We start from the raw sequence: 23,919 nt of genomic DNA, 5'->3' as shown, positions 1-23,919 counted from the left end.
ACTCCAAATTTCTCGTCGACCATCCAAAATCACCCCGAGGCCCCCGGGACCTCAGCCAAAAGTACAAACAAGTCATATACCACTATCCAAACTTATACCAATCTTCAAAACACATCAACCAATATCGAATCAACCAAATAACATCGGATTCAAGCCTAAGGTTCCAAAATCTTCCGAATTCCGCCTTTTATCAAAGAGTCTATCAAACCTCGTCCGAATGACCTGAAATTTTGTACACACGTGACAATTGGCACAACGGCCCTACTCCAACTTCCGGAATTCCATTCCGACCTCTATATCAAAATCTCACATATTAACCGGAAAACGCCAAAATTCCAACCAAATCAAGTCTAAACCCGCTCTGGACCTCCAAAACACTTTCCGATCACGCACCTAAGTCCCAAATCACCTAACGGAGCTAACCGAATCATAAAAATTTAAATCCGAGATCATATACTAACAACCCAAGACTTGGTCAAACCTTTGAAATTTTAAGCTTCAAACTGAGAACTGTCCTTCCAAATCTATTCCGATTACCCTGAAAACCAAAACCGACGATTTGCATAAGTCATAATACATCACACGGGGCTAGACATGCCCGAGAACTGGCGAGCGAAGTGCAAAGGCTCAAAACGATTGGTCGGGTCGTTACATTCAGTCCTAGTTCTTTGTGACAACCAAGCTGCGATTCACATTGCAAAGAACCCGATGTTTTATGAGCGTACCAAACACATCGAGGTCGATTGCCATTTTATTCGTACTAAGTTAGCTGATGGGCTTATTTCTTTATCTTATATTCGTACTTGTTCACAATTGGCCGACATTTTTACCAAGTCTTTGGCAGGTCTGCAACATCGTGCTTTAATTGGTAAGTTGGGTGTGTGCCCACCTTCCTACTTGAGGGGGGTGTTGGAGTTACATGAAGTGCATTTGGGCCTGGCCCAGTTTATTTATGAACTGTTGTAGAGCCTTAGTCTTAGTTTTATTCATTGAGTTGTAAATAAGGCCCAAAATATATAAGAGAGGCAAAGAACATTCCAGATGAGTTTTGGTCAGATTTTTGAGCACAGAATGCAAGTTCTTTTCTCCCGTTTCTCTTCCTCTTTACATTTCACAAAACCCTAACTACAATCTGTCAATTTCCTTCGATTTTAATGGCTTAACATATACAAAATGTTATTTGTAGTTATATTTTTATTATTTTATTAAGTACATAAATGTTATTGGTTATATCTAATTTAATAATTTCTTATAAACGATGCTCCTCATGATTATCTCTGTTGAAATCTAGTTGATCTTAAATAAAAATTAAAAAAGACCAGCGAAAATTGTTCATCTTCCTTCTTCCCAAATATCTTGATGGAGACCACCTTCCATCCCAATTTATATGCTCTTTTAATATAAAGTACACTGCAATATTTGAATGAGAAAGTAAAATGATGAAATATGTTTACACAAAATCTTCAGTGATGTGAAATGAAATAGCAGCATTTGAAAGTCAAACTCCCTAATTGCGTGAAGAGAATACTTAGCACCATGGATTTTGCTTTCCATAAAAGATCGCAAAGTGCTTATTTGACTTTGGAGCACATCAATCTAAGTGCAAAAAAATCTAAACCAGCAAAAGGAAGAATTTCAGAATGTTAATGCCAAATTAACGGGAATGACTCCAACGAAAGAAGGCTATAAATCCACAAGTTTATTTAACCAATCATTGGCTTTTCCTATTCCTTTTTCACCAATGTAACCTCTGCCCCTTCGTTCCTCCTGTATTTCTTGTGTTTAAAATGAAATAAAACTATTAATTGCCACATTAATATTTCGTAATCTCCAACTATAAATTCTTAACAGATTCATTCTCAAAACTTTGTACATTGTACGTATTTTATTGTTGAATGAACTATTGATTACTATTAACATGATAAAGGATATTTATGATAGAAATATTTTTTCCTTTTTATACAATAGTTTAACTACTAAAGATTGTAATAAGAAATTATTTATTTATTTACTAAGGGTATAAAAGTTCAATAATTTTTTATGGACGTTTTAGTAAGTCAACCTTGACTTAGAGGCTTCCCACTTATAATATAGTATTTAATTAATTACTATTAACATGATAAAAGATATTTATGATGAAATATTTTTACCTTTTTATACAATAGTTTAACTACTAAAGATTGTAATAAGAAATTATTTATTTACTAAGGGTATAAAAGTCCAATAATTTTTTATGGACATTTTAGTAATTCAACCTTGACTTAGAGGCTTCCCACTTAAAATATAGTATGATATGATAAGGTCTGCATACACACTACCCTCCCCAGACCCCACTAGTAGGATTATACTGGGTTGTTGTTGTATGATATGATATATATCGCATTAAATACAATTACTATTCCCTTTATCTTGTTTGAAAAATAATTATTCTTGAACGATAAAATAAATGGTCAATTAATTTAAAATGCATTAATGTCACATTCTTATATTTAAAAATAATTAATTTTACATTTCTTATTATACTTTTAATGGGAAGCTTTTCAAAAGTCTAAGGTCAGAAGTTTCGAAAGTTTCATAACCACATAAATATTTTATTTAATACCACAAGTTTTAAAAATATTTATTTCTTTCTTAAATTTTATGTCCATTCAAACTATGTCATATAAATTGAATTTAGGCTATTTGCAAAATTCACAAAATATTATAACAAATAATGGTGTCAATTATTAGTTTCCAGACTTTTTGGCATACAAAAGTACCTCAAAAGACAAATAGAAAGATATTTCTGTCTTGACCCACTCTACCTTATTTATGTTGGTTTCCTTGTTAGTATTAAAAATATACAATACTTGCATAGGATTTTATATTTATGTTGGTGATTTATAAAGTGAATCTCAAAATTTTATAAGTTACATTTTTGAAATGGGATTTATAAATTATATTTTCAAAATGCGAATTAAGCTAATGATATTTCTCAAAGCGTTTGTTGCCTCAGCTAACTTAAACAAATATAAATCGCATTTTACATATGTGTTTTATATATTTCTAAAGTTCTCAGAAAATTACACACTATAGGAAATTTTCATCCAAAATCACACATTTTGAAGAAGAAAAAAAAACACCGTGGGCATGCTACTTTGGAATAACAAATAAAACAGAAGTATAAATTTTTTCTTCTAGTATCTAAACAAGGTTTAACCCTCATTTCATATTTTATTTCCTTTCCTTCGAAAACATACCTTTCTTTGCGTCCCAATCCCAAGTGGATCGATGCAATTTCTCATTTATTCATATGAATTGTATTAGCATTACTGATTCATAAAATAAAAGTGAGAGGCTCTCGCTAACTAGAACACCAACTAACTGAAAACTATTTCTCTTGTCAAAATAAATTACAACTTCTATTTGTTTACTTTTCCACCCTGTTTTCCCTCAATCAGGCAGAAGAAAATTATTTTTCTACCATTTTTCCTCTTCCAAGGATCGAAACAAGTGTTAACTTTCATCCCATATTCTATTTTTTTCCTCCCAAAATACCTTTTTTTTTTTTTTTTGCCATGATCCTCAATTTAGAGCAAATAATTTGGAAGAGCAGCAGCTTGCAAGATAAGATTTTTTCGGCAATTTAAAGAGTTAAATGGACAGAGAACCACACAACAATAATAAACCCAGTGGAATCCGACAAATGGGGTCTGAGGAGGGTATTATGTACGCAGACCTTACCTTTATCTTATGAAGATGGAGAGACTGTTTCCGCTAGAGCCTCGACTATGGAGAGAACCATGTTTTGAATTTTTTAATTTATTAAAAAAGTAACAGAAAAACTGAGTACTTATATGGATAAAAAAGCTGTAGTATTCATCAAAATAGTCTCCTGCAGATGGTCATTCCATCACCTACAGTAACTTGAGAAATTTGAATGCGAGTATCAGCAGCAAGGAATCTGTTTAACTCTAGAAAGTATTTCCTTTCTGTTCTCATCAACTCATCAACCTTTTCTTCTGGTATTACAAGTGTTCCATACCATAGTGTGTTATCATACACTATCACACCTCCAACTTTCACCAACTGCATTAGTCTCTCGTGATAGTTTCCATAATTAGTTTTATCCGCATCAACAAATGCAAAGTCAAAACTATCTTTGTTTTCGTTCTGCAATGAATCAGGGAAAAGAAAATCACATTAAAGCATACACGACATAGTTTGAGATTATGAGTTAATTGTTTTTCTCACATCTTCCAGGAGTTTGTCAAGAACAGGTAAAGCTGGAGAATCTTTGAAATCGATTTTATGTTCAACTCCAGCTTTTTGGATGACTGGTAGTCCCAATTCATAAGACTGTCGATCTGGATCTATTGCTATAATCTGCAATTTAACACATTTGTCAATTTTTGTACATATGTGTGAAGATTACTTGGGGCTATTTAGTGATGAGTTAACAGCAATACTAACCTTGCCATCATCAGGAATTGTAAGAGCAGTGAGAAGCACAGAATATCCAGTGAAGACGCCGATTTCAATAGTCCTTTTGGCATTTATTAGATTCAAGAGCATGGCTATAAGTTGACCTGAATCCGGTTGTGCTCCCATATAAAACCTGGAGAAATAAGAAGCATTATAATTTTGTAACGAATAAGTGTGTGTGATTTATACACCAACTTCCTTTAACTTAAAGAAATAATTCCTATTATTTTACATGTAAGTTCTGCACGTACGAACAGATTAAGGCAGCTAACTAATTACTTGAGTTTGATCAATTCAGTTTTCCAATGAAGCTTAACTTATCAAATACATGCATTCATTTCCTGTTAAGTGTTTTCGACGAGTAAACAACAACATATCCAGTGTAATCTCACAATTGGGGTGTAGGGAGGGTAGTATGTACGCAGACCTTATCCCTACTTTGTAAAGATAGAGAGGTTGTTTTCGATAGATTCTCGGCTCAATGAAAGCATAATCATAGCAATTATGATAAAGAAATACGACAGTGAAGAAGCAATTAGATGATTAAACAAAGTCATAAAAGAAAATTACTCTGGATGATTTGCTGTTATAGTCCTGATCTCTTTGAGAAACTCTGGTTCTCGTGGATAAACACTAGTCTCCAAAACATACTGGCAGCATTTCAAAAGAAATGATAATTAGTATTGAAAAAAAAAAGGGAGGGGGAAAAAAAGAATCTGAAATAAAAATGTGTACCTGATACAATTCTTCACTCTGCAATAACCCCTTATCGTCCCATGGTGAACCTTCATCCTGTAAAAATAATCAAAAAATAATCGATAGAGCCCAAGTATCTGAGATTCTGACTCTACAAGCACAAGATAGGATTATGCATATATTTATAACTTCACCGGCTATTTGGGTTAATTTTTCATTATATAATGGAAAATTTTCACATAAGAACAACTGGGTTTCCTACTTTTTAATTTTATAGCTCATATATCAATTTACAACTAACTAGCCAAAAAATAATAGGCTAATACTCAACATTCAATTCTATAAGATTCTCGAAATTACTATTTCATTTTTAAAAAAGATTGCTCAAGCTTTTAAGTTAATTTTCGAATCAGTAACTGTGACTCAAATATTAGTTCAACAAACCAAATCCATTTGGGTGGTGAAAATTAGATTTTTAACAAGCTTAAATATGTAGGTTTAAATTCCGAATTTGATTCTGTGAGAATTATGAAGTGGGCGTTATTTAGACTTGTTAAAAATAGTATAAGGATGTTGTATATAAAATTTAAAGTCATTTAATGGAGATTTGGACTGGTTTTGAACAAGAATTGCAACAGAAAATCGTGGAAGAAGTTCGTCTACAGACGCTTGTATAAAAGTGTATAAAAATGTATAATAGTGTATAAGATGTCTTTATACACTCGTATACACTATTATACATAATTATACAAAAAACTGACTTCGTCTTCTTCCTTGCGTTTTTTTTTGAAATTTAACTTAAATCTTGCTCAAATTTACTCCAAATCATTTCAAATTTAAATTTTGAACTCTTTTTGATATTTTCAATCAATTGGAATAATACCCAATCCAAACAACTAACAAACTCAAAAAATCCTATTTTTGAATTCAAAGCGTTGAATGTCCTTCAATAGTGGATTTCTACTCTTCAATTTTCTTACATTGTAACCAGGTGACACAGGGGGAGAAGCAGTAATGTCGGACGACCCATTGAAGCATATGTAGAAGATGTGAGAAGAAGAGAGAGTGAAAGCAATGGTTGCGAGAACAAATTTAACTCCATAGCTTTTAGAAGTATTGGTTGTAAGAACACAGATTTTGAATTTGCTAGTGCTTTCAAAATATGTACAATATAGGCTAGGCCGGATAAAACTTAAAAACATGGGCCATTTTTTGCTATGGTGTTGAGTCATATATGTTTTCTTGTAATTCTTTCTTATATAATTATGCTGAAAATGATGATTGAAAATTAATTCCGTAAAGACAAAGAGAAGGGGGGAAAAGGTTGACCTACAAAGTGTTGAATGCGTTTAAATGATAATTCCAACCAAAGAGGACCACTTGCTCATTAAATTTATTTCCAATTGAAGTAACTGGTCAATTAAATTATGGTTTTTCAAGTTTGTGGTTGGTCCATATTTGTCCAGATATAATTCTTTACTATAAAATTATTAATGAAATTGGCCATGTCAATGCCAAATCCAGAAAACAAAGGAAACCATGTGTTTTTTTGTCTTTCTTATAAGTTACTAAAAATTAAATATCTCAATTAATCAATATATAAATGTTTTATATTACTATATAGTAAGATGTCAAATAAAGGAGCCAGCAAAGAAGGAGCAGATACAGGATGAAGAAATAAACCTTATCAGAAGCCTTAGATTGCAGATTCATCGTCATCCTCAGCATTTTATAGTTAGGGAGAGGCGAAAATAGCAGCTTTTTGGGTTGCGAAATTCCATTAATCCGCCGCAATGATTGTTTTGTATAAATCGCATTTGTAGCAGCAAAGTTAGGAGCTCCAACATACGCCATGTTTTTTCAGAATAGATAACCTTCGTTTACTCTCTCAACTCTAGCTTTCCTACTATTGCATCTTAAATCCTCCTCAATCTAAAGCTTCTAGCTTTATCTCTCTGCAAAATTTGATAGTATTGTCACCAACCCCAGGTTAGGTTATCCACGTGTTTTCTTCCTATTTGGCATTAATACCACGTTTTTTTTCTTTCTTAAAAGATTGTTTTTTTCGTTTGTAGGTTGAACTTAGGTGAGTCAAATGGGTTTACGTGAGGAGTGTTTCTGAAAAGTATTTTTCTAGTTTTGTTTGACTAATTAATTCAAAAAGTACTTTTGAGCATCAATTAGCATTTGACCGAGCTTTTAAAAACTGTTTTAAGTATATTTTTTTCAAAAGTGCTTTTTAAAAAAAATTACTTTCAGAAAAAAACTATTTTCTTCTGCTTCTCCATAACTGCTTCTCTTCTCCTCAAAAGTACATTTTTTTCTTCCAAAAATTTGGCCAAACACATTAACTTTGGAAAAAAATACTTTTTTTTGGAGAAAAAAAAAAGTGCTTCTTGGATGGAGAAGCTTGGTCAAATAGGCTATTAGCCTATAAATGAGTTTTGGGTTCATTTGTCTAAAGTTATTTGAGTAAAGATAAATTGAACTAATTTTGGGATAAATAATGATTATAGTTTCTCAAATTTTAAAGTATAGGAAGACGACGAATTGCAATTTATTCGATTTAAATTGTTTTGATCACTTTTTTGAAAAAAGGATTTCAATCGAAAGAAAACTTTTTGAACAAAATCTGTTCAAATCTTGATTACTAGAATCCTTTTTGAAGATTAGTCCTTTTTGAAGATTAGTGAGTGCAGTGTTGAATGATTTGAGATGGGGATGCATATATTACAACATATAAAAAATAAAATTAGGTGTAAAATGAACACGATAATCTTCTTATATTGATTAAATTCAAATGTTAAGCCTACATCCATTCCTCTTAACTCACATGGGGTTCTAGTACTCTCCATGTTTACTTGGTCACAAGCTACCAGTGGCTTTCACATTTATAGCCACCACAAACTTAATTATATTTACTCACAAAAGACGACCACAATATAAGCTCTATCCCAATCAATAATTATGTCTAAATTAAGGTTTATATTTGCACAATTATAGAATAGGAATAAAATTAAACCTTGGCCTAAAAATAGATATTTGTGTAAATGTGCCATCGGGTTTATTTTATGGCAAAATACAAAACTGGTGGGTCCACCTAACCTAATAGTATTCACTAGCCAAAAAGTAAATAAAATATGTATATAATACACATACATACAACATATATATATATAGTCGATTATTATTTTTTTGGGCGTCTAAAAATATACATTTCTCTTTAATTTAACGGATTAAAGGCCGATCTTGTCCATCTACTTGGATCTTGGTGGGCTTGGCATTCACCAGGCGATGACCCATTGGTCCAACTGCTGCTGCTCGCCTTGGGCGACCTCCTTGTCAAGTCTCTTGCTCAATTATCATTGAGCATATACATAGAACCATTTTCTTATCCTTCCAGTTTAAAGAAATCATAATATATCGAAAGCATTCATACAACATCTTTAGTTAGCGTTTGGACATACATACATACTATTTACAACTAGTTTCATTATATGCAAATAAATGTTTAAATTCATCTATTATATCAACTTTAACTTGCAATAAAGATTTTGTAATTGTAAAAAACTCATGTTTTAAAGAGTATTTCAGGAGAAATATTAATGACACTTGTAACTTGAGCTTGAATCACACTATCGGTAACATTCAGGACTTATTTGGATTTTCGTAGTGTTGAATGTAATTATGCAGCAAACAACAGAAATAAATCCAGCTTGAATGGAAAATTTATGGTTAAATTTTAAGTGCGACATTAGATTGGGTACTGGGCGTGTTTGTACCATAATCAAATCACCTAGTTTAACAGGTTCTCAAGTACAAGTGTAGAAATTTTATTCTAATGTATCTCCAGATTTAGAAAACAAATATCAGAGGAAGATGTTGATTGGGTACTCTTCATTCTTCACTTTGGTCAGCTTCTAATTAAAATTGAATAGGTGTCGTGGATATTGGGAAAATATATTTAACAAAATTTCCATGTTGAACCAAGAAAACCCCACACAGGTGTAAACGAAAAAGAGAAATTAAAAAACAAAATTCCAACAGATATGTGGATGGTGAGATCTTCAGTTACCTCAGGTCCTAGCAAATTACTACAAAGTAAACAACAAATAAATGTCAATTGAATAAGCATTAATGAGTTTTGATCCTTGGGAAGTTAAAATAACAAACGTAAACCAGTCAAATGGATTAGTGTTTGTTTGATATCTTAATAGAGATGTAGCAATTGTCTTCTATTTTGTGATCAATAATGCAATTAAAAGGGTCTAGTCATCTAGAAATAATTGACTGGAAACTAGTCCTAAGATGAGCAATAGCTTCTTGGGATCTTAATAAAGGTTGATATCCCTCTTTCTTTTGTCTTTTTTTTTTCTTTTCCTCGTGTATGTAAAACATTGGAACTTAATTACTCTTGTGGAAATAACATTAGGATCATTAGTAGCCGAGTCACGAATTTGAATCAAAATTACAAAAACGACATCTTAGTATTTGAATCTAGGACTCAAACTAATTTTTGAACCCCTTTTATCATTAAACCAGAATTTTTTCTCATATTAAGGGAATTCAATAGCCTATATACAAACAAAAAAAACTATTTTTATACTATACACAATATAATTTTCAATCAAGGGGTATCAAGTGAATCCCCTTGGCAGCAGGTGGTTCCGTCCCTGAAGGCAGGGGCAGAGCCACTGTGTTGGTTACGGGTTCGGCGGACCCAGTAGCTTTTGTTCAAAACTTGTAGTTGTATTAAGAAATTCAATGAATATATATGTATAAATTATTAATTTAGAACCGAATAACTTAAAAAAATTAAAACTTCGAATCAATAAGGTTCAAATCTTAGTTTCATTTGATCATGCCTAAAATTAATTGAATTACGCGCAAGTCAATTCCAACAAGTGAATACAAACACCACGATTGTAGAAAATATCATGGAATAAAGGCAAAAGAAAAACAAATAAAGAAATGAAGGTGCGCCATCCCATGCATGACAAAGAGAGTGGTCTGATCATTATATTGCTGATCTAAGAGGCAGTTGTTCATATATGTTGCAATAGTATTCCATGATTTCATTGCATTGAGCTGCTGAAAACTGGACTACTGGGACTGGTGATCACATCCGAAGGCAAAAAAAAATATCACAACCAATCTCTCTCGTAAATGAGAAATATAACCCACACCCTATACAATATTGGAAATAGGAGTTCTGACATACTTTCTTCAAACCACACAAAAGCAATTAAAAACCAAAAGACCCTTTTTACCCTTAAATTATAATTCCAATATAAAGACGAAAAAAAAAAAACTATAATAATAGCACTACAAAAGCATTATATTTGGCACCGTCTCAAATTATTTGCCGTATTTCTTGTACATATTTCTTAAAAAATATTAATTAAGCCTTAAAAAATAACCTCTATTCATTGAATATGTACTCTATATATGTGACCTCCATTTTCAAGAACAATTACTACTAATGATAAAGTGAAAAAAAATTAGTTTTGTCTTAAATTTCTAAAATAACAGATAATTTGAGACTTCTATTTTTAGACGGATGTAGTACATTTAAAGAATTAAAAGATACAAAGAAAATGGCTAATAAAATAAAGAGAAAACAAAAAATTAAAACCCCACTCTCAATAACCCTTATTAATATTTGTTCAATCCTCTCTTCACCCCTAAAACCAAACCAATCCGTTCAGAGATATTAACTAAAGCAGTATCTCTCTCTCAGGAATTCTCACATACTAAAACAAAGAAAACCTATAGGAAAAGAAATTTCCGAAAACCTGCTAACAAAGATTCCTCTGTTTACTCTTTTTTTGAAGTAGCTATGTGCAATTCAAACACCACTCATAACTTCACCACTATCTCTAAGATTGATCAAAAACCATCAATATCATCACAAAAATCTACTCAAACCCACTTATTCATTGATCTTTTATCACTACCCCAAGAAAATCCCAAACAAATTCATGAAAAAATAACAGCATCACAAATCATCCAAGAAAGCAGAGAAGTTTTCAAGCTTGCTTTCCCTATAGCACTCACTGCCTTAACCTTTTACTCTCGCTCCATTCTTTCTATGCTTTTTCTTGGCCATCTCGGTGATACTGAGTTAGCCGCTGGTTCTTTAGCTATTGCATTTGCTAATATTACTGGTTATTCAGTACTCTCTGGTCTTGCTTTAGGTATGGAACCTCTTTGTTCTCAAGCTTTTGGTGCTCAACGTCCTAAGCTTTTGTCTTTAACTCTACAAAGGTCCGTTGTTTTCCTTCTCTCTTGTTGTTTGCCCATTACATTCCTTTGGGTCAACATTTCCCATATTTTACTTTATTTACACCAAGACCCCAATATCACCCGTTTAGCTCATACTTATCTTGTTTTTTCACTCCCTGATCTTATTACTAATTCCCTTTTTCACCCTATACGTATTTACCTTCGAGCTCAAGGTATTACGTACCCGCTCACGTTAGCTTCCTTAGCGGGCACAGTTTTACATTTGCCGCTTAATTATTTGCTTGTCTCTTTGCTTCAACTCGGTGTAGCAGGCGTTGCGATTGCCTCCGCCACGTCGAACGTGGCGGCGCTTGTTGCACTTGTTTTTTACGTCGTACACGACAAGCCGACATGGACCAAACCTAGCCTTGAGTGCTTGACCGGGTGGATGCCGCTGGTTCGATTAGCCGCACCGAGTTGTGTTTCGGTTTGCCTAGAGTGGTGGTGGTACGAGATCATGATATTGTTGTGTGGACTACTTGTGGACCCCAAAGCCACCGTGGCATCCATGGGTATTTTGATCCAAACCACCGCTTTCCTCTATGTATTTCCCTCTTCTCTTAGTTTCGCGGTGTCCACTCGGGTCGGTAATGAACTTGGTGCAAACCGACCCGACAAGGCCCGACTATCTGCTACGGTGTCAATCTTCTTAGCGGGTTTGATGGGCTTATCAGCTATGGTTTTTGCAACTACAATGAGAAATTCATGGGCTAAAATGTTTACTTACGATGTACGGATTATAGAATTGACGTCGACGGTTTTACCCATACTAGGATTGTGCGAGCTCGGTAACTGTCCGCAAACCGTAGGATGCGGAGTTGTGCGGGGGACTGCGCGGCCAACCACGGCGGCGAATGTGAACCTTGGTGCATTCTATCTAGTGGGAATGCCGGTGGCGGTTGGGCTTGGATTCTGGATAGGATTGGGTTTTGTTGGACTTTGGGTCGGGTTACTTGCGGCCCAGGTTTGCTGTGCTGGGCTGATGTTGTATGTGGTAGGGACCACCAACTGGGATTGTCAAGCTATGAGAGCAAAGGTGCTCACGTGCACGGGATGTGGTGGCAATCCTGTGCTTCCTGATTCTAACTATGTTGATAAGGAGCCGTTGATTTGTGTGATGGTGACCTCATCAAACGCGGATACATAGGACTGGTTGTGAGCCAATAACGATTATACTGATTCTTTTTCTTTGTTGTACCCTTTTTTTTTCCCTTCATATCTAGCTTTGTTCTTTTTGTTTGGTGAATATAATAATGGAAATTGACAATTCAATTCTTCCCCCCTTTTTTCTAAAAATCTTGACCGTCAGCTGTAGCATCTGTGATTTTCTTTCCTAAGTTAATTATCATATTTTAGTTCATAGGTAAAAGTATTTTATCATAACCCCATTATGTTTTACTTTTCTCTTTGCTTTTGCTTCCTTAATAAAGCCCATTAATAAAGAGTAATTCAGAGGGAAGCTGGTAAATAAAAGGGTGTTAAAATAGCACGGTCTAGCCATTTTTTGGATTGGTCATTCAAAAATAGTCAGCGTTTGTCAAGTCATTGAACAATAGTCACTATTTTGTTGCAACATAGACCGGTCCAGCATAATATACTGGAGCTCGGTGCACCTGTGTATGAACTTCCAGCATATTATGCTGGACCGCTATAATTTGTTGGTTCCAGTATAATATACTGGAGACTGGAGTACCGGTGCTCCAAACTCCAGTATATTATGCTGGACCGGTATATTATACTGGAACTCCAGTCTAAGATGCTGGAGTATTTTTTCGGATTTTGAACAGTATTTTCGTTCAGATTTATCTTTACATGAAAAGTGGCTAAATTTCGATTACCTTTGAAACTACGACTATTTTTGAATGACCACTTGTAAATCTGGCTATTTTTGAATTTCTCCTAAAAGGGTGGGTCAAAATTTTGCAATGGTACAAAAACTGTTCAGATAAAACTAATAACGAGGCAATCAATTATGACGCCCATAAGCAGGAAGGGCCGATGAGGGGGGTCGAGCAAGGGTAGTAAGCTTCTGAAAAAGACGTGCATATATCACCTTAGACAAATTCCATGTTAGAATATAATGAGAGAGGATTATAAAGCATAACACTAATTCACATGGTACGTATTCTTTGGACTCGATAATAGCGTACTTTAAGAGACACATCGGCGAGGTCAGTTGGACAAAACGGACAATACGTGCCATGAACTTGGATAGTGATATCCAATTATTCTAGGATGTTGATGTTAAAAAGAACTGAGACAGAAACCCCATGAAAACTATAGAACATTACAAGTTATCCTTTGTGTACAATTTTCTCGCCTTTGTCCTATAAACCGAAAAAGGAGTCTGCAAAAACAGGTGAGGCTCTACCTCTACAGGGAGGAAAAGGCCACTTATATAACAGATGAGAAATATGATTGATGCTTAGGGAAGGGAAACAAAATAGTGCCTTGTCTCTATTTCAAAACGCAGAGTGTGCGGGGTAGTTTTGTACACGAGGGGGGTATCTAGTACTGTCTATTATTGTCACCTTATTGCTGTCTTATCCAACCCTGACCAAGAGCTGTGGCAGAAGTTGCCGAACTCAGTAACTTTTGCTCAAATATTGTATTTTGTGTTAATAATTTATTAAATATGTATAAATATTAGAATTAGAACACAGTCATTAGAGCTTGAATTGTCGTTCTAAAATTCAAAAATATAAGATTTAAATCCTAACTCCGCATCTGACATGACGCTATTCTAAGTATTTATATTGATATGCATTCATCTCCTTCCTAATAAGTCAAATTTTAGCATTTGAAATCTGAAAAAAATATGACTCTTCCATGTGTCATTTGTGAGTCTATGTTAACTCTTGGTCCATATATGCTTTTGTGGCCCCTCCTCATCAAAAGAGTATTATCCCACACATTTAATTGTTGCGGTATAGCATACTGTATGTGAAGATAACCTATCTAATATGAATGTTGTATTGATGACGGTGTTTAAGTGATGTGGTAGAAATTTAAATTACGACTTGTGAAGTAAACCAGAACATTTTTCCCACTTCATAAGATAACTTAGAGAAAGTAAAGAAAAGTTACATGAGGTCTGTTACGCAACGCCTTCCTAATGTTCTTTGGAAGGGCAACGTAAGGCTAAGGAACCAATGTCAGTGCGGTTGCTGTTCGCCAATGAGGTCCCCTCCACATGCTAGACTAGATTGTCAGTGCCGTGCGGGAAAATCAATGTCACGAGCAATTGCGGAAGTTGAGAGAGAATTGGGTTTTGAATGATGATGATAATTTTATTGATGAATGAAATGCTGATTCCAAAAGATGTGGTGTCGAGGGGGAGAGACACCAGTACAGAAAATTGCTTGTTTGAAAATGTTTGATTGCTTGATCTCCCCTAATAATGCTTAAAAAAAATAAACCACAATTACATGACTTGTCCTAATAAAGCTGTAGAAGCACACTGAATGAAAATGATGTAAACTAGCCTATAATTATAATGAAAAGGACTTAGTTTATTACAATGTAGAAACAAGTCCGATGGAAGCAACTTTGTCTTGCAGGTCAGGGTCTGCGCGCGCGGTGCTGTTGGTGCGCGCGACACTTGTTGTGTTTTCCTGAGGCTGACGCTGGTGCTTGGCATCAGGGTCTGTGCGTGAGGCGCTGTTGGAATGGGCCTTCAGCTGGGCGCTGGCGAGGCATCAGGATCTGCGTGCGCAACATTGTCAGGGCGCGCTGTTGTCATTGGCCAGCCATTGGGTGCTGGCGAGAGGCTTCGGTGGGGCGACAGAGGCGCATGCACGCTTGTCACTTGGCGCAGCCAAGACCACGGGGCCGACCATGGCGCTAGGCATTGTGAGGTTTGCTAGGCCTCCATGGGGCGCGACCAAGGGGTCATGGGGCGTGTCTGGAAAGCAGCCCATGGCATTCTCCCCCACCTGAGTTGGAGCCGTCCTCGGAGCCTTATGATGATGATGATGATGATGATTCTGGTGGTTGTTGGATGGGAGGTTTGCGCCCCTCTGTTCTTTGAACTTGCTGTTGTAGCGATGCAATGATTTCATGCGGCTGACATGGAAGACTAGATGGATCTTCCACCAGGATGGGGTTTACACCTGGTATGTGGACTTCCCAATGCATTTTTCAATGGGTAGAGGCCCGATGTATTTTTGTTACAGGCGAGGGTCATGGGTCCTCTCTGCAAACAAGTATCGCTTTGGGATGCATAGCATTACTTTGTCCACTGTTTGATGTTGGGCAAAGCAAAGATTTTGTTCGGTGAATCTTTTTGCCCGCTCTTGGGCTTTGACGAGATAGCCCCGCACTATCCCCATGTTGCGCTCCCATTCGCTCGAGAAGTTGGCAGCTCGAGGAGATTTCGGCACGGTTGATGCATTCACCGTTTGCGGGAGAAGCGGTTGCTGTCCGGTAACAATTTCAAAAGGGCTTTTGTTTGTATGATGGCTCTTTTGAGAATTGAAACACAGTTGAGCAACATCCAAGAGCTTCACCCAATGCTTCTGTGATCCGGTTGCAAAGTTGTGGAGATATTCCTCCAGCATGTTGTGAGCACGTGATTTTTGCCTCATACGAATTACTCCAAAATAATTCCCAAAATTAGGTCTTGTCTTTAATTATGTGTTATTTTAGGAATTATTGTGTGATTTTCCTGATTGTTTGCATATATTTGTGTGCATGTTTAATTTTATTAATGCATTAAAAATACAAAAATATAGCATTTGCATTTAAGATTTGATTTTTACATTTTCTGGAATTTATTAATAATTAGGTTTTACAAAAATAAAAATTCACAAAATAACATATGTGTGTGTTTTTAGTCGAATGTGTGATTTGCTTTTAATCTAATATTTAATTATTTGTGATAATTATTACTTAGAGTTAATTAATATTCTTAAAGTTAATTCAGATTTTTTTTAATTTAATTAGGATTTTAGTTTTAATTTTTGAAAAATAGAGAAGGAAAAGGAAATAAAAGAAGAAGAGAATCAGTTGGGCTGTGTTTTAATTTAAATCCTGAGCCCAAATCAATTAACCCAGCCCAAAAATATGCCCCATACCCGATCCAAACTTCCAGTCTCTGAAACCATCGAATCGACGTAGTATAGGGACAAAACTACGTTGTTTTGATTTCAATAGATCTCAACCGTCTATTCATCTGCATCCAACGACCAGAACTTCACCCCATTTCCATTACCCGACCCTGACCCGCCCCTGAACCGGTCTGCCCCCCCCCCCATGAAACCAAAACGACCCCGTTGCATTTAATGAGCTAATCTAAGCCGTTGGATTCCATTTATCCAACGGCCCGATTTAATCACCCATTTTAATATACCCAAAATCCAAACCCCTTTACCCCTCTCAGAACCCCCCTCCTTCGTCTCTCATCTCTTCAGAGACCCAATGCAACGCCGCCTCACACCACCGCCATCCGCCCACCAGAAATCGCCTCACGGCGGTTTCGGTGGTCCAATCCCTTTCAAAATTACACCGTAGAACCTCCTCACTCCCCTCATGCCAAATCCCCACTCCCTTTTCCTCGAATCACCCCGTAACTCTTCGAATCTTGGATCGAAGATTTGACCCCGAACCATAGCTTACCCAACCAACCCCAAATCGATACCCCAGAACCATCTCACTACCCTCTTTCCAAATCCCCACTTCACACCCTTCGAATGACACCATAACTGTTCGAATCGAAAAAAAAACCCTAAAATCCCAAACTCCAAATCGGTTAGATATTGGAGGATTTGAGGTCGAAATCGACCTTAGTTGTGTGTTCTCAGTCGAGAACACTCGATTAAGGTCTATTCCGGCTTCATATTCAAAATTTAAGATCTAATTCAAGATGGGGTTCGATCATTTGGAGGTAGGTGTCCTAATTTTAGTTTTTCTAATTCTTTTTTATTTTTCTTCCTCTACTCATTTCTTTTATTTTTAGAATGGTTATTTGGTCGGATCAAATTGTTTTAGTTTAGTTTCTTTGTCTAACTAAAAAATTGTTCGTCAATTTGGTCTGGTTTATTCATGAGTTTCTTTATCTATTGTTCATGTCATCTGACTTCTTGATTTCTTCTGTTAATTATGGCAACCTTTGAGTCCTTCGTATTCTAGGTTTAGTCAGAGTAATTAGGATCAGTTCAATAATTTGGTTTAAATTCTTATTTAATTGTGTTGATAAGAATTGACTATTATAAGTTTTATGCAAGTGGTCACTAATTGAGAAGCTTCTAATAGTGGTAGGGTAGTATTTGCATTATTGAATTAACTAAAAGCACTAATCTGAGTGGATAATTTAAAATGGAGAAGATAAGTTGTAGTGGAAAAAGCACTAATCTATTTAAGGGAGCTGGAACACACAAAAAAATGGAGACAGAAAGAGAGCTGGAGAAACGACTAGAAATTACATAAGAAATTTTTGCAATCTTTTGATATAAATTGGTCTTAGTTCTGTTCTTAAAACTGGTTTGCTAGTCAGAATTTTTTTTTAAAAAAAGAAGTTCTGATTCTGGGTTGAAAAATGATTCAATTCTGAGAAGTTTTGGCTTGAAACTGTTTTGATTTTTGAAGTTATTGTGATATTGCTGAAGATTAAACTGGGTTAGCTGCTGTTGATTACTGCCTCCTCATTCCCTCTTTGTTTTTTCCTTATTCTCAGGTATATGTTTCTAGCCTTATCTCACACAAGGTTTCGATATTGCAATGAAATGAAATCCGGAGTTCCAAATGTGTCTTCTGCATATTCAAATCTATTAGTTTAGTTTCAGTTTTTTTTAGTTAATTAACATGTCATATGCTCAACATGAGAGCTATTAGTCAACTTGCGTTTGTTGAAGTTAGTATAGCTATACAGTAATTTTACTTACTTCTGAAGCTCATTGGTTATAGCTGCTTTTGAACTGCTGAGATGGGGAACTTGGTAGAATGTTGACCATTAGCTAAGTTTTGTGTTTAAGCCATGTTAGCTAACTGTATGGTAGTATGGTAATATCAAGGAACCACAATAGTATATTTCGTCAAACATCGAAATTTTGTTTTAATTCTGGTTGAGATAAGTGTTCTTGTTTGTATGTAATCTTGTATGATAACAGCTGTTGGGATAACCATAAGTTAGAGGTAAATTGATATAGTCCATTATGTTTAAAGTATTGGAGTATTCTGAGAGGTTCAGTTGTGTATTCGTGGTATATGTAGTGTGAATTTGTCTATCAAATTAATTAGTAAACTAGTTTTCTTTCTTAACAATAAATTACCTATTTTAGTTTAGGAGTGCAATTAGCCCATTTCTTATAACAAAATAATGTCAACATTATTACAAGGTATAGATTTGGTAGTTGTAAAGAGTTTTCACAAGTTTGGACAATAATTGGTTTGATTTTGTTTGTCTAAAACCCAATCGTCATAAGCGAATTAACAGAATAGTTAGGACTTGGACTAGAAATAAATGTATAGAAGAGGATTGGGTTTATGAGTACTGATTTCGGCATTTTAAAAGAGGATATACAAAGTTGAGTTTGCTCTGGGTGGAGTGATGGTTATTTCATAAAACAAATGGTATGCATATCAGCTAAAGTTTCTCCCAACTTTACACGTAAACCATTTTGCAAGTTTTAAACACATACAATTGGTCTCAAGCATAGGAAGAGAACAAACAACTTATGAATATGGTGATCAAGCTTTAGGCACATAATTAAATCAAGGGTACTGTTTTCGCGGTGTGGTTGTGATATTTAATTTCAAATTAGTTTTCATTATCTCCTTAATTCTTCTAGTTGAATAGTTTTGAGGCGTGCCATTCACACATTTGAATCATATAACCTATGGCCATCACTTAATGAATCTTAATTCTTTGGAAATCGAGGCGCGCCATTTAGCGAATTCCCATGGCCCTCGTATTAATGTAGATATAAAAATAATAAATATTCGTAGGGAAACCTTTAGGGCCGTTTAAAATATTATCGTGATTATGGACACGTCCGCGTGACACTGTTATAATTTCTTTTAAAAAAATCAGAGTATACGTTCGCGTAACTTCGGCTAAACTTTCATAATAATAGAGCATCATTAATCGTGGACGAAATAATTATGTAGTATCCTTAAGTCATAAATCGGTTAAATTTTATTTTCTAATCATTCTTGTGAATAGACCATAAACTATAATAAATTTTCTTTATAAGATTATAGTAAGTCTCTTTTACATAAAGAAAAGTTTTTTTTATTCTCTGAATAAACGTTTATAATTTTTAACTGCCTAGCCATGAAAGTTGGAAATTTCTAAGTGTTAATTTGGTAGGAATATTTTATTTTTTTTTAAAAAGGGAGAAGAAAGATTATGTGCTAGAGAAAGATTATGTGCTTAAGATATATAATTCATAAAGTATTTTAGGCAGCTTGTTTGGAGTTTTGTTTTAATATCAAAAGATTATAAAGTTTCATTTTTTTGTTTTGCTCAGTTTTCTATATTAGCAAAATTTGTTGCTTTGCGTGGTAATATTTTTGTTTTCGGTTAACATAGTTATTAAGAATGCAAGTAGTTAATTTTTGAAATTTTAATCCTAAAATGCGAGAATGAGGAAAGCTCACTATTGATCCATGAAATCTTGCTTTCACATATTTACATCAAAATCAAATTGATAGTATGCTTTTAGGTATGATCTTAATAAATCAATCATCGTGATTGTATACATGTTCGCGTGACATAATTACGATTTTCAAAAATAAATTAAGGTACGCGTCCTCGCGACTTTGACTAAGTTTTTTTAAAAAATAAACTAAGTGTTGTGAATTGTGCACACGTACGTGTGACATGACTCTTGACACGCCAAACCACGCAAGAATACGTATGCGTAACTCGATAATTCTTTAAGTACGAGTAAATCACGTAATTAAAAGCGGTAAAGGTAAAATGCATGTAGTTTCTAAACACGTAATAATTTTTTTTTAAGCCAAGTATAAATTGTTAAGCGACCGTGCTAGAATCACGGAATTTGGGATTGCCTAACACCTTCTCCCGGGTTAATAGAATTCCTTACCTGGATTTCTGGCTCGCTGACTGTAATACAGAGTCAATATTTTCCTCGATTCGGGATTCTAACTGATGACTTGGGACACCATAAATTATCCCAAGTGGCGACTCTGAATTTAATGTAAATAATCCCGCTTTGATTGTCCTTTAATTGGAAAAACTCCACTTATACCCCTTCTCGGGGGTGTAGTGAAAAAATGAGGTGTGACAGCTCTGGCGACTCTGCTGGGGACCGAACCCAGAATCTCTGGTTCAGGGTTCAAGAATTCGAGCTTAGAATAATTGTTATATTTGGCTTTATTTATTAGCTGATTTTTACATGTTTGGGCCTAATGTGCTAAATGTTGCTTTTTACCGCTTTGATATTATCTGAATTGTATATATAAACTGTTACGAAACCCTTCTTCTTTCTGAGTCTTCTGAATTTATTGTGCACACGTGCGCGTGGCCCACTTTTCTATTAGAAGTCATACCAAGTAGAACGATGTTGGTCCAAATAACTAGGCCGGGTAGACTTTCGTGCTCCCGGTACGTTGCCCCCACTTCGGCTCAAGCTGTCCGCTTGGGTAAGTCAGGTCTAGAACAGTATACCCCAGGTTTTACACTTAGAATAACTCAGCTTCATACCGGATCCCTAGTAGGAACGTTTGTTTGCATCATGTGCATTTGACTTTGGAGACTCAACACAGGGGTTGGATCTGTCTAGGACAGGTGTACCCGAAATGAAAAGACCATCATGATGCATCCTACTTGCTACTTGTGCATTCATTTGTTTCGGATTTGCATGTTGACCAGCTTATAGGGAAAAGTTAGAAAAGGAAAAGCAATGTGAGAGCCGAGAAAGAAAATTGGCTGTTTTCGAAAAATAATTTCCAAAATATGTTGAAATTCTGTCAAAATTTTGAAAAGAAAAGGAAGTGTTGTGTTTTATTATTACGAACTACGTAAGTTTGATTCTCGCCGGATGTGAGATACGTAGGCAACCCACATCGGGCCCAACTATTTTTTTTTTTAAAAAAGATAATAAATAGTTAAAAATTTGGGTACATAAATGTCATTGTGTTGTCATAAGTAAGGTGATGCCATTCTTGTCAAAAATATGCCGAATGTCCCCAAAAGGGCGCTGGAAGGCTGTTTTTGCAAGAACAACCGCCTTTGGTCGTTTTTTTCTTCAAAAGAAAAAAAAATTTGCCGGTTAGCAAACACAGCATTTAAATCTTCTTCATCGAAGTATTTTTTTAAATGAATTTTTTAGAAATATTAATGATTTTTTTTCAAAATGAGTCTTGATTTTGTTTTTTTTTAAATTAAAATCACTCACAGGTACAAAATGAGCACCGTTCAAAACCCACCGTTCACAGATGCAGATGAGTTTCTATTTCGGCTTCAGATGTGGTAGCGCGAGTTAGGAGGATATGTTCAGAAATGGGTCATTAAGTATTTGGGAGCTCTCACAGATATTATGGAAGTTAAACCGCACAATGATTTGATTACGGCACTAGTGACTTTTTGGGACCCTGTTCACAATGTCTTTCGCTTCTCTGATTTCGAGATTACTCCCACATTAGAAGAAATAGCTGGATATTTTGGTTTTGACGGAGATTTGAGAAACCAGAATCTTATATTCCCAAAGGCTCCCTCAGTACACCGATTCTTTGATCTTCTGAATATCAGTAATCAAATCAGAAAAAGCAACGTTGTCAAAGGGTATTGTTCTTTCAACTTCCTATATTCAAGGTTCGGAAAGCCGGATGGATTTGAAATTCATGAAAAGGGCCTTACTAACAAACAAAACCAGGACACCTGGCAGATTCACCGACACTTCGCTTTCATGGTAGCTTTTCTAGGAATCATGGTCTTCCCAAACAAAGAGCGGGCAATTGATATTCGCATAGCCAGAGTCGTACAAGTCCTCACTACCAAAGAACATCACACTCTTGCCCCGATCATTCTCCCAGACATTTATCGGGCATTGACTTTGTGTAAATCCGGGGCAAAATTCTTCGAAGGTTGCAATATTTTGTTGCAAATGTGGTTGATTGAGCATATCCGACATCACCCCAAAGTTCATGAAGTATGGTCCAAGCAAGGACAATTTCATCAAGAGTTATGAAGAAAGAATAAAAGATTATAAATCTCCAGAAGGGGTGGAAGCCTGGATATCCCATTTAAGATCTTTAATGGCAAGTCAAATTGAGTGGACTTTGGGATGACTCCCGGTAAGAGAGGTGATACACATGTCAACCTTAAAGAGTTATTTGCTGCTCTTGGGTTTAAGAAGCGTCCAGCCGTATGCGCCACAGAGAGTTCTAAGACAGCTAGGGAGATACCAAGTGGTGCCTGATGATGAAGATTTGAGTGTGCAAGTGATTGAGCTACACCCCGAAGCCACTCTCCCTGAGGCTTTAATCCAGCAGATTTGGAATGGTTGTCGATACTTGAAATATGATACCCAAGTTCCAGATCCTGCGAAAGGTGAGATAAATCCGGGTTATGCTAGGTGGTTTGAGAAAAGATCCTGTGTGGATGATGCACCAGAACCTGCTCCTAGAAGGCCCATAAAAAGACCGCATGTTCAAGCCTTTGATGACAAAATCCAAGAACGGTTGGCTTGGGGTGAAAAGGAAAAGGGGTACTAAGCAACTATTCATGCCTTAGAAGAAAGCCTGAGGAACCTCAATTTGGAGAAAGACTTACAAGCACAAGAAGTGGAAGGTGAAAAGAAGAGTCTGATTAGCGAGAATAAAACTCTCCGCGCTTAGTTTCAACAGATGAAGAAAGCCTCTGAAGCGACAGTGAGAAGTTGGAAAGATCAGAAAATCATTGCCAATCTGATGGAAAAAATGCAAGATTATGACTCCATCTTGACAAAGACTGAAAAGGCGTTAGACAAAGCTAAGAAAAAAATCATACAGTTAAATGAGGAGGCCAAATCTAGTAAGGAACACCAAGTAATGAGATGTGAAGAAGAAATGGCTCAATTCAAGAGAGAGAAGGACCACTAGATACATTCAGAAGCTCAACTCCATGCACAATTGGAAGAAATGAGAAGGTACAATAGAGAACATCAACACGCAGATATTGATAGGGAGAGAGCACAAGCAAGACTCGATCAGGCCAGACTTCGGGCTCAATTGGAGTCGGCTTTAGATCGCGAAGGCCACATAAGAGATATAGCCACCACTCGCCAACAACAGTTACAAAACCAAGACCAGAATCTCCAGGACTTCAGAGCACAAATCCATGATTTGGCTGTTTACACCTCTCAAAGTTATGTGAACTGCCAAGGGATGGATTGTGAGAGGTTTCTAGAGCATGCACCTACTTTTACCCGTCATCTTGCAATGGAGTTAGAGAGGATGTATCGTACACTAGGAGGTCAACCGGGTCAAGCCCCATCGTGAGCAGATGTTCCAGTGATTAAAAGAAAAAGA

The 23,919-nt window shown here is 35.7% G+C and overlaps 2 protein-coding genes across 2 annotated transcripts; one reads left to right on the top strand and one right to left on the bottom strand.

Moving 5' to 3' along the window:
• Positions 1–3,771: 3,771 nt before the first annotated feature.
• Positions 3,772–7,183, bottom strand: LOC104234352 (probable caffeoyl-CoA O-methyltransferase At4g26220). The gene is made up of 6 exons (XM_009787904.2): positions 6,844–7,183; positions 5,200–5,256; positions 5,035–5,114; positions 4,453–4,597; positions 4,234–4,365; positions 3,772–4,152 (listed from the first exon to the last, which is right to left on the bottom strand). The coding sequence occupies exons 1-6, from the start codon at positions 7,012–7,014 to the stop codon at positions 3,862–3,864; spliced, it is 876 nt and encodes a 291-aa protein (XP_009786206.1). The 5' UTR covers positions 7,015–7,183; the 3' UTR covers positions 3,772–3,861.
• Positions 7,184–10,883: 3,700 nt separating this feature from the next.
• Positions 10,884–12,695, top strand: LOC104234353 (protein DETOXIFICATION 51-like). The gene has a single exon (XM_009787905.2). The coding sequence runs from the start codon at positions 11,000–11,002 to the stop codon at positions 12,590–12,592; it is 1,593 nt and encodes a 530-aa protein (XP_009786207.1). The 5' UTR covers positions 10,884–10,999; the 3' UTR covers positions 12,593–12,695.
• Positions 12,696–23,919: the final 11,224 nt, after the last annotated feature.

The sequence above is a fragment of the Nicotiana sylvestris genome, chromosome 8 (genome assembly GCF_000393655.2).
Source record: "Nicotiana sylvestris chromosome 8, ASM39365v2, whole genome shotgun sequence".
NCBI classification, from domain to species: Eukaryota; Viridiplantae; Streptophyta; class Magnoliopsida; order Solanales; family Solanaceae; genus Nicotiana; species Nicotiana sylvestris.
The sequence above is the reverse complement of the archived record's forward strand: the minus strand, read 5'-3'. Positions and strand labels throughout refer to the sequence as shown.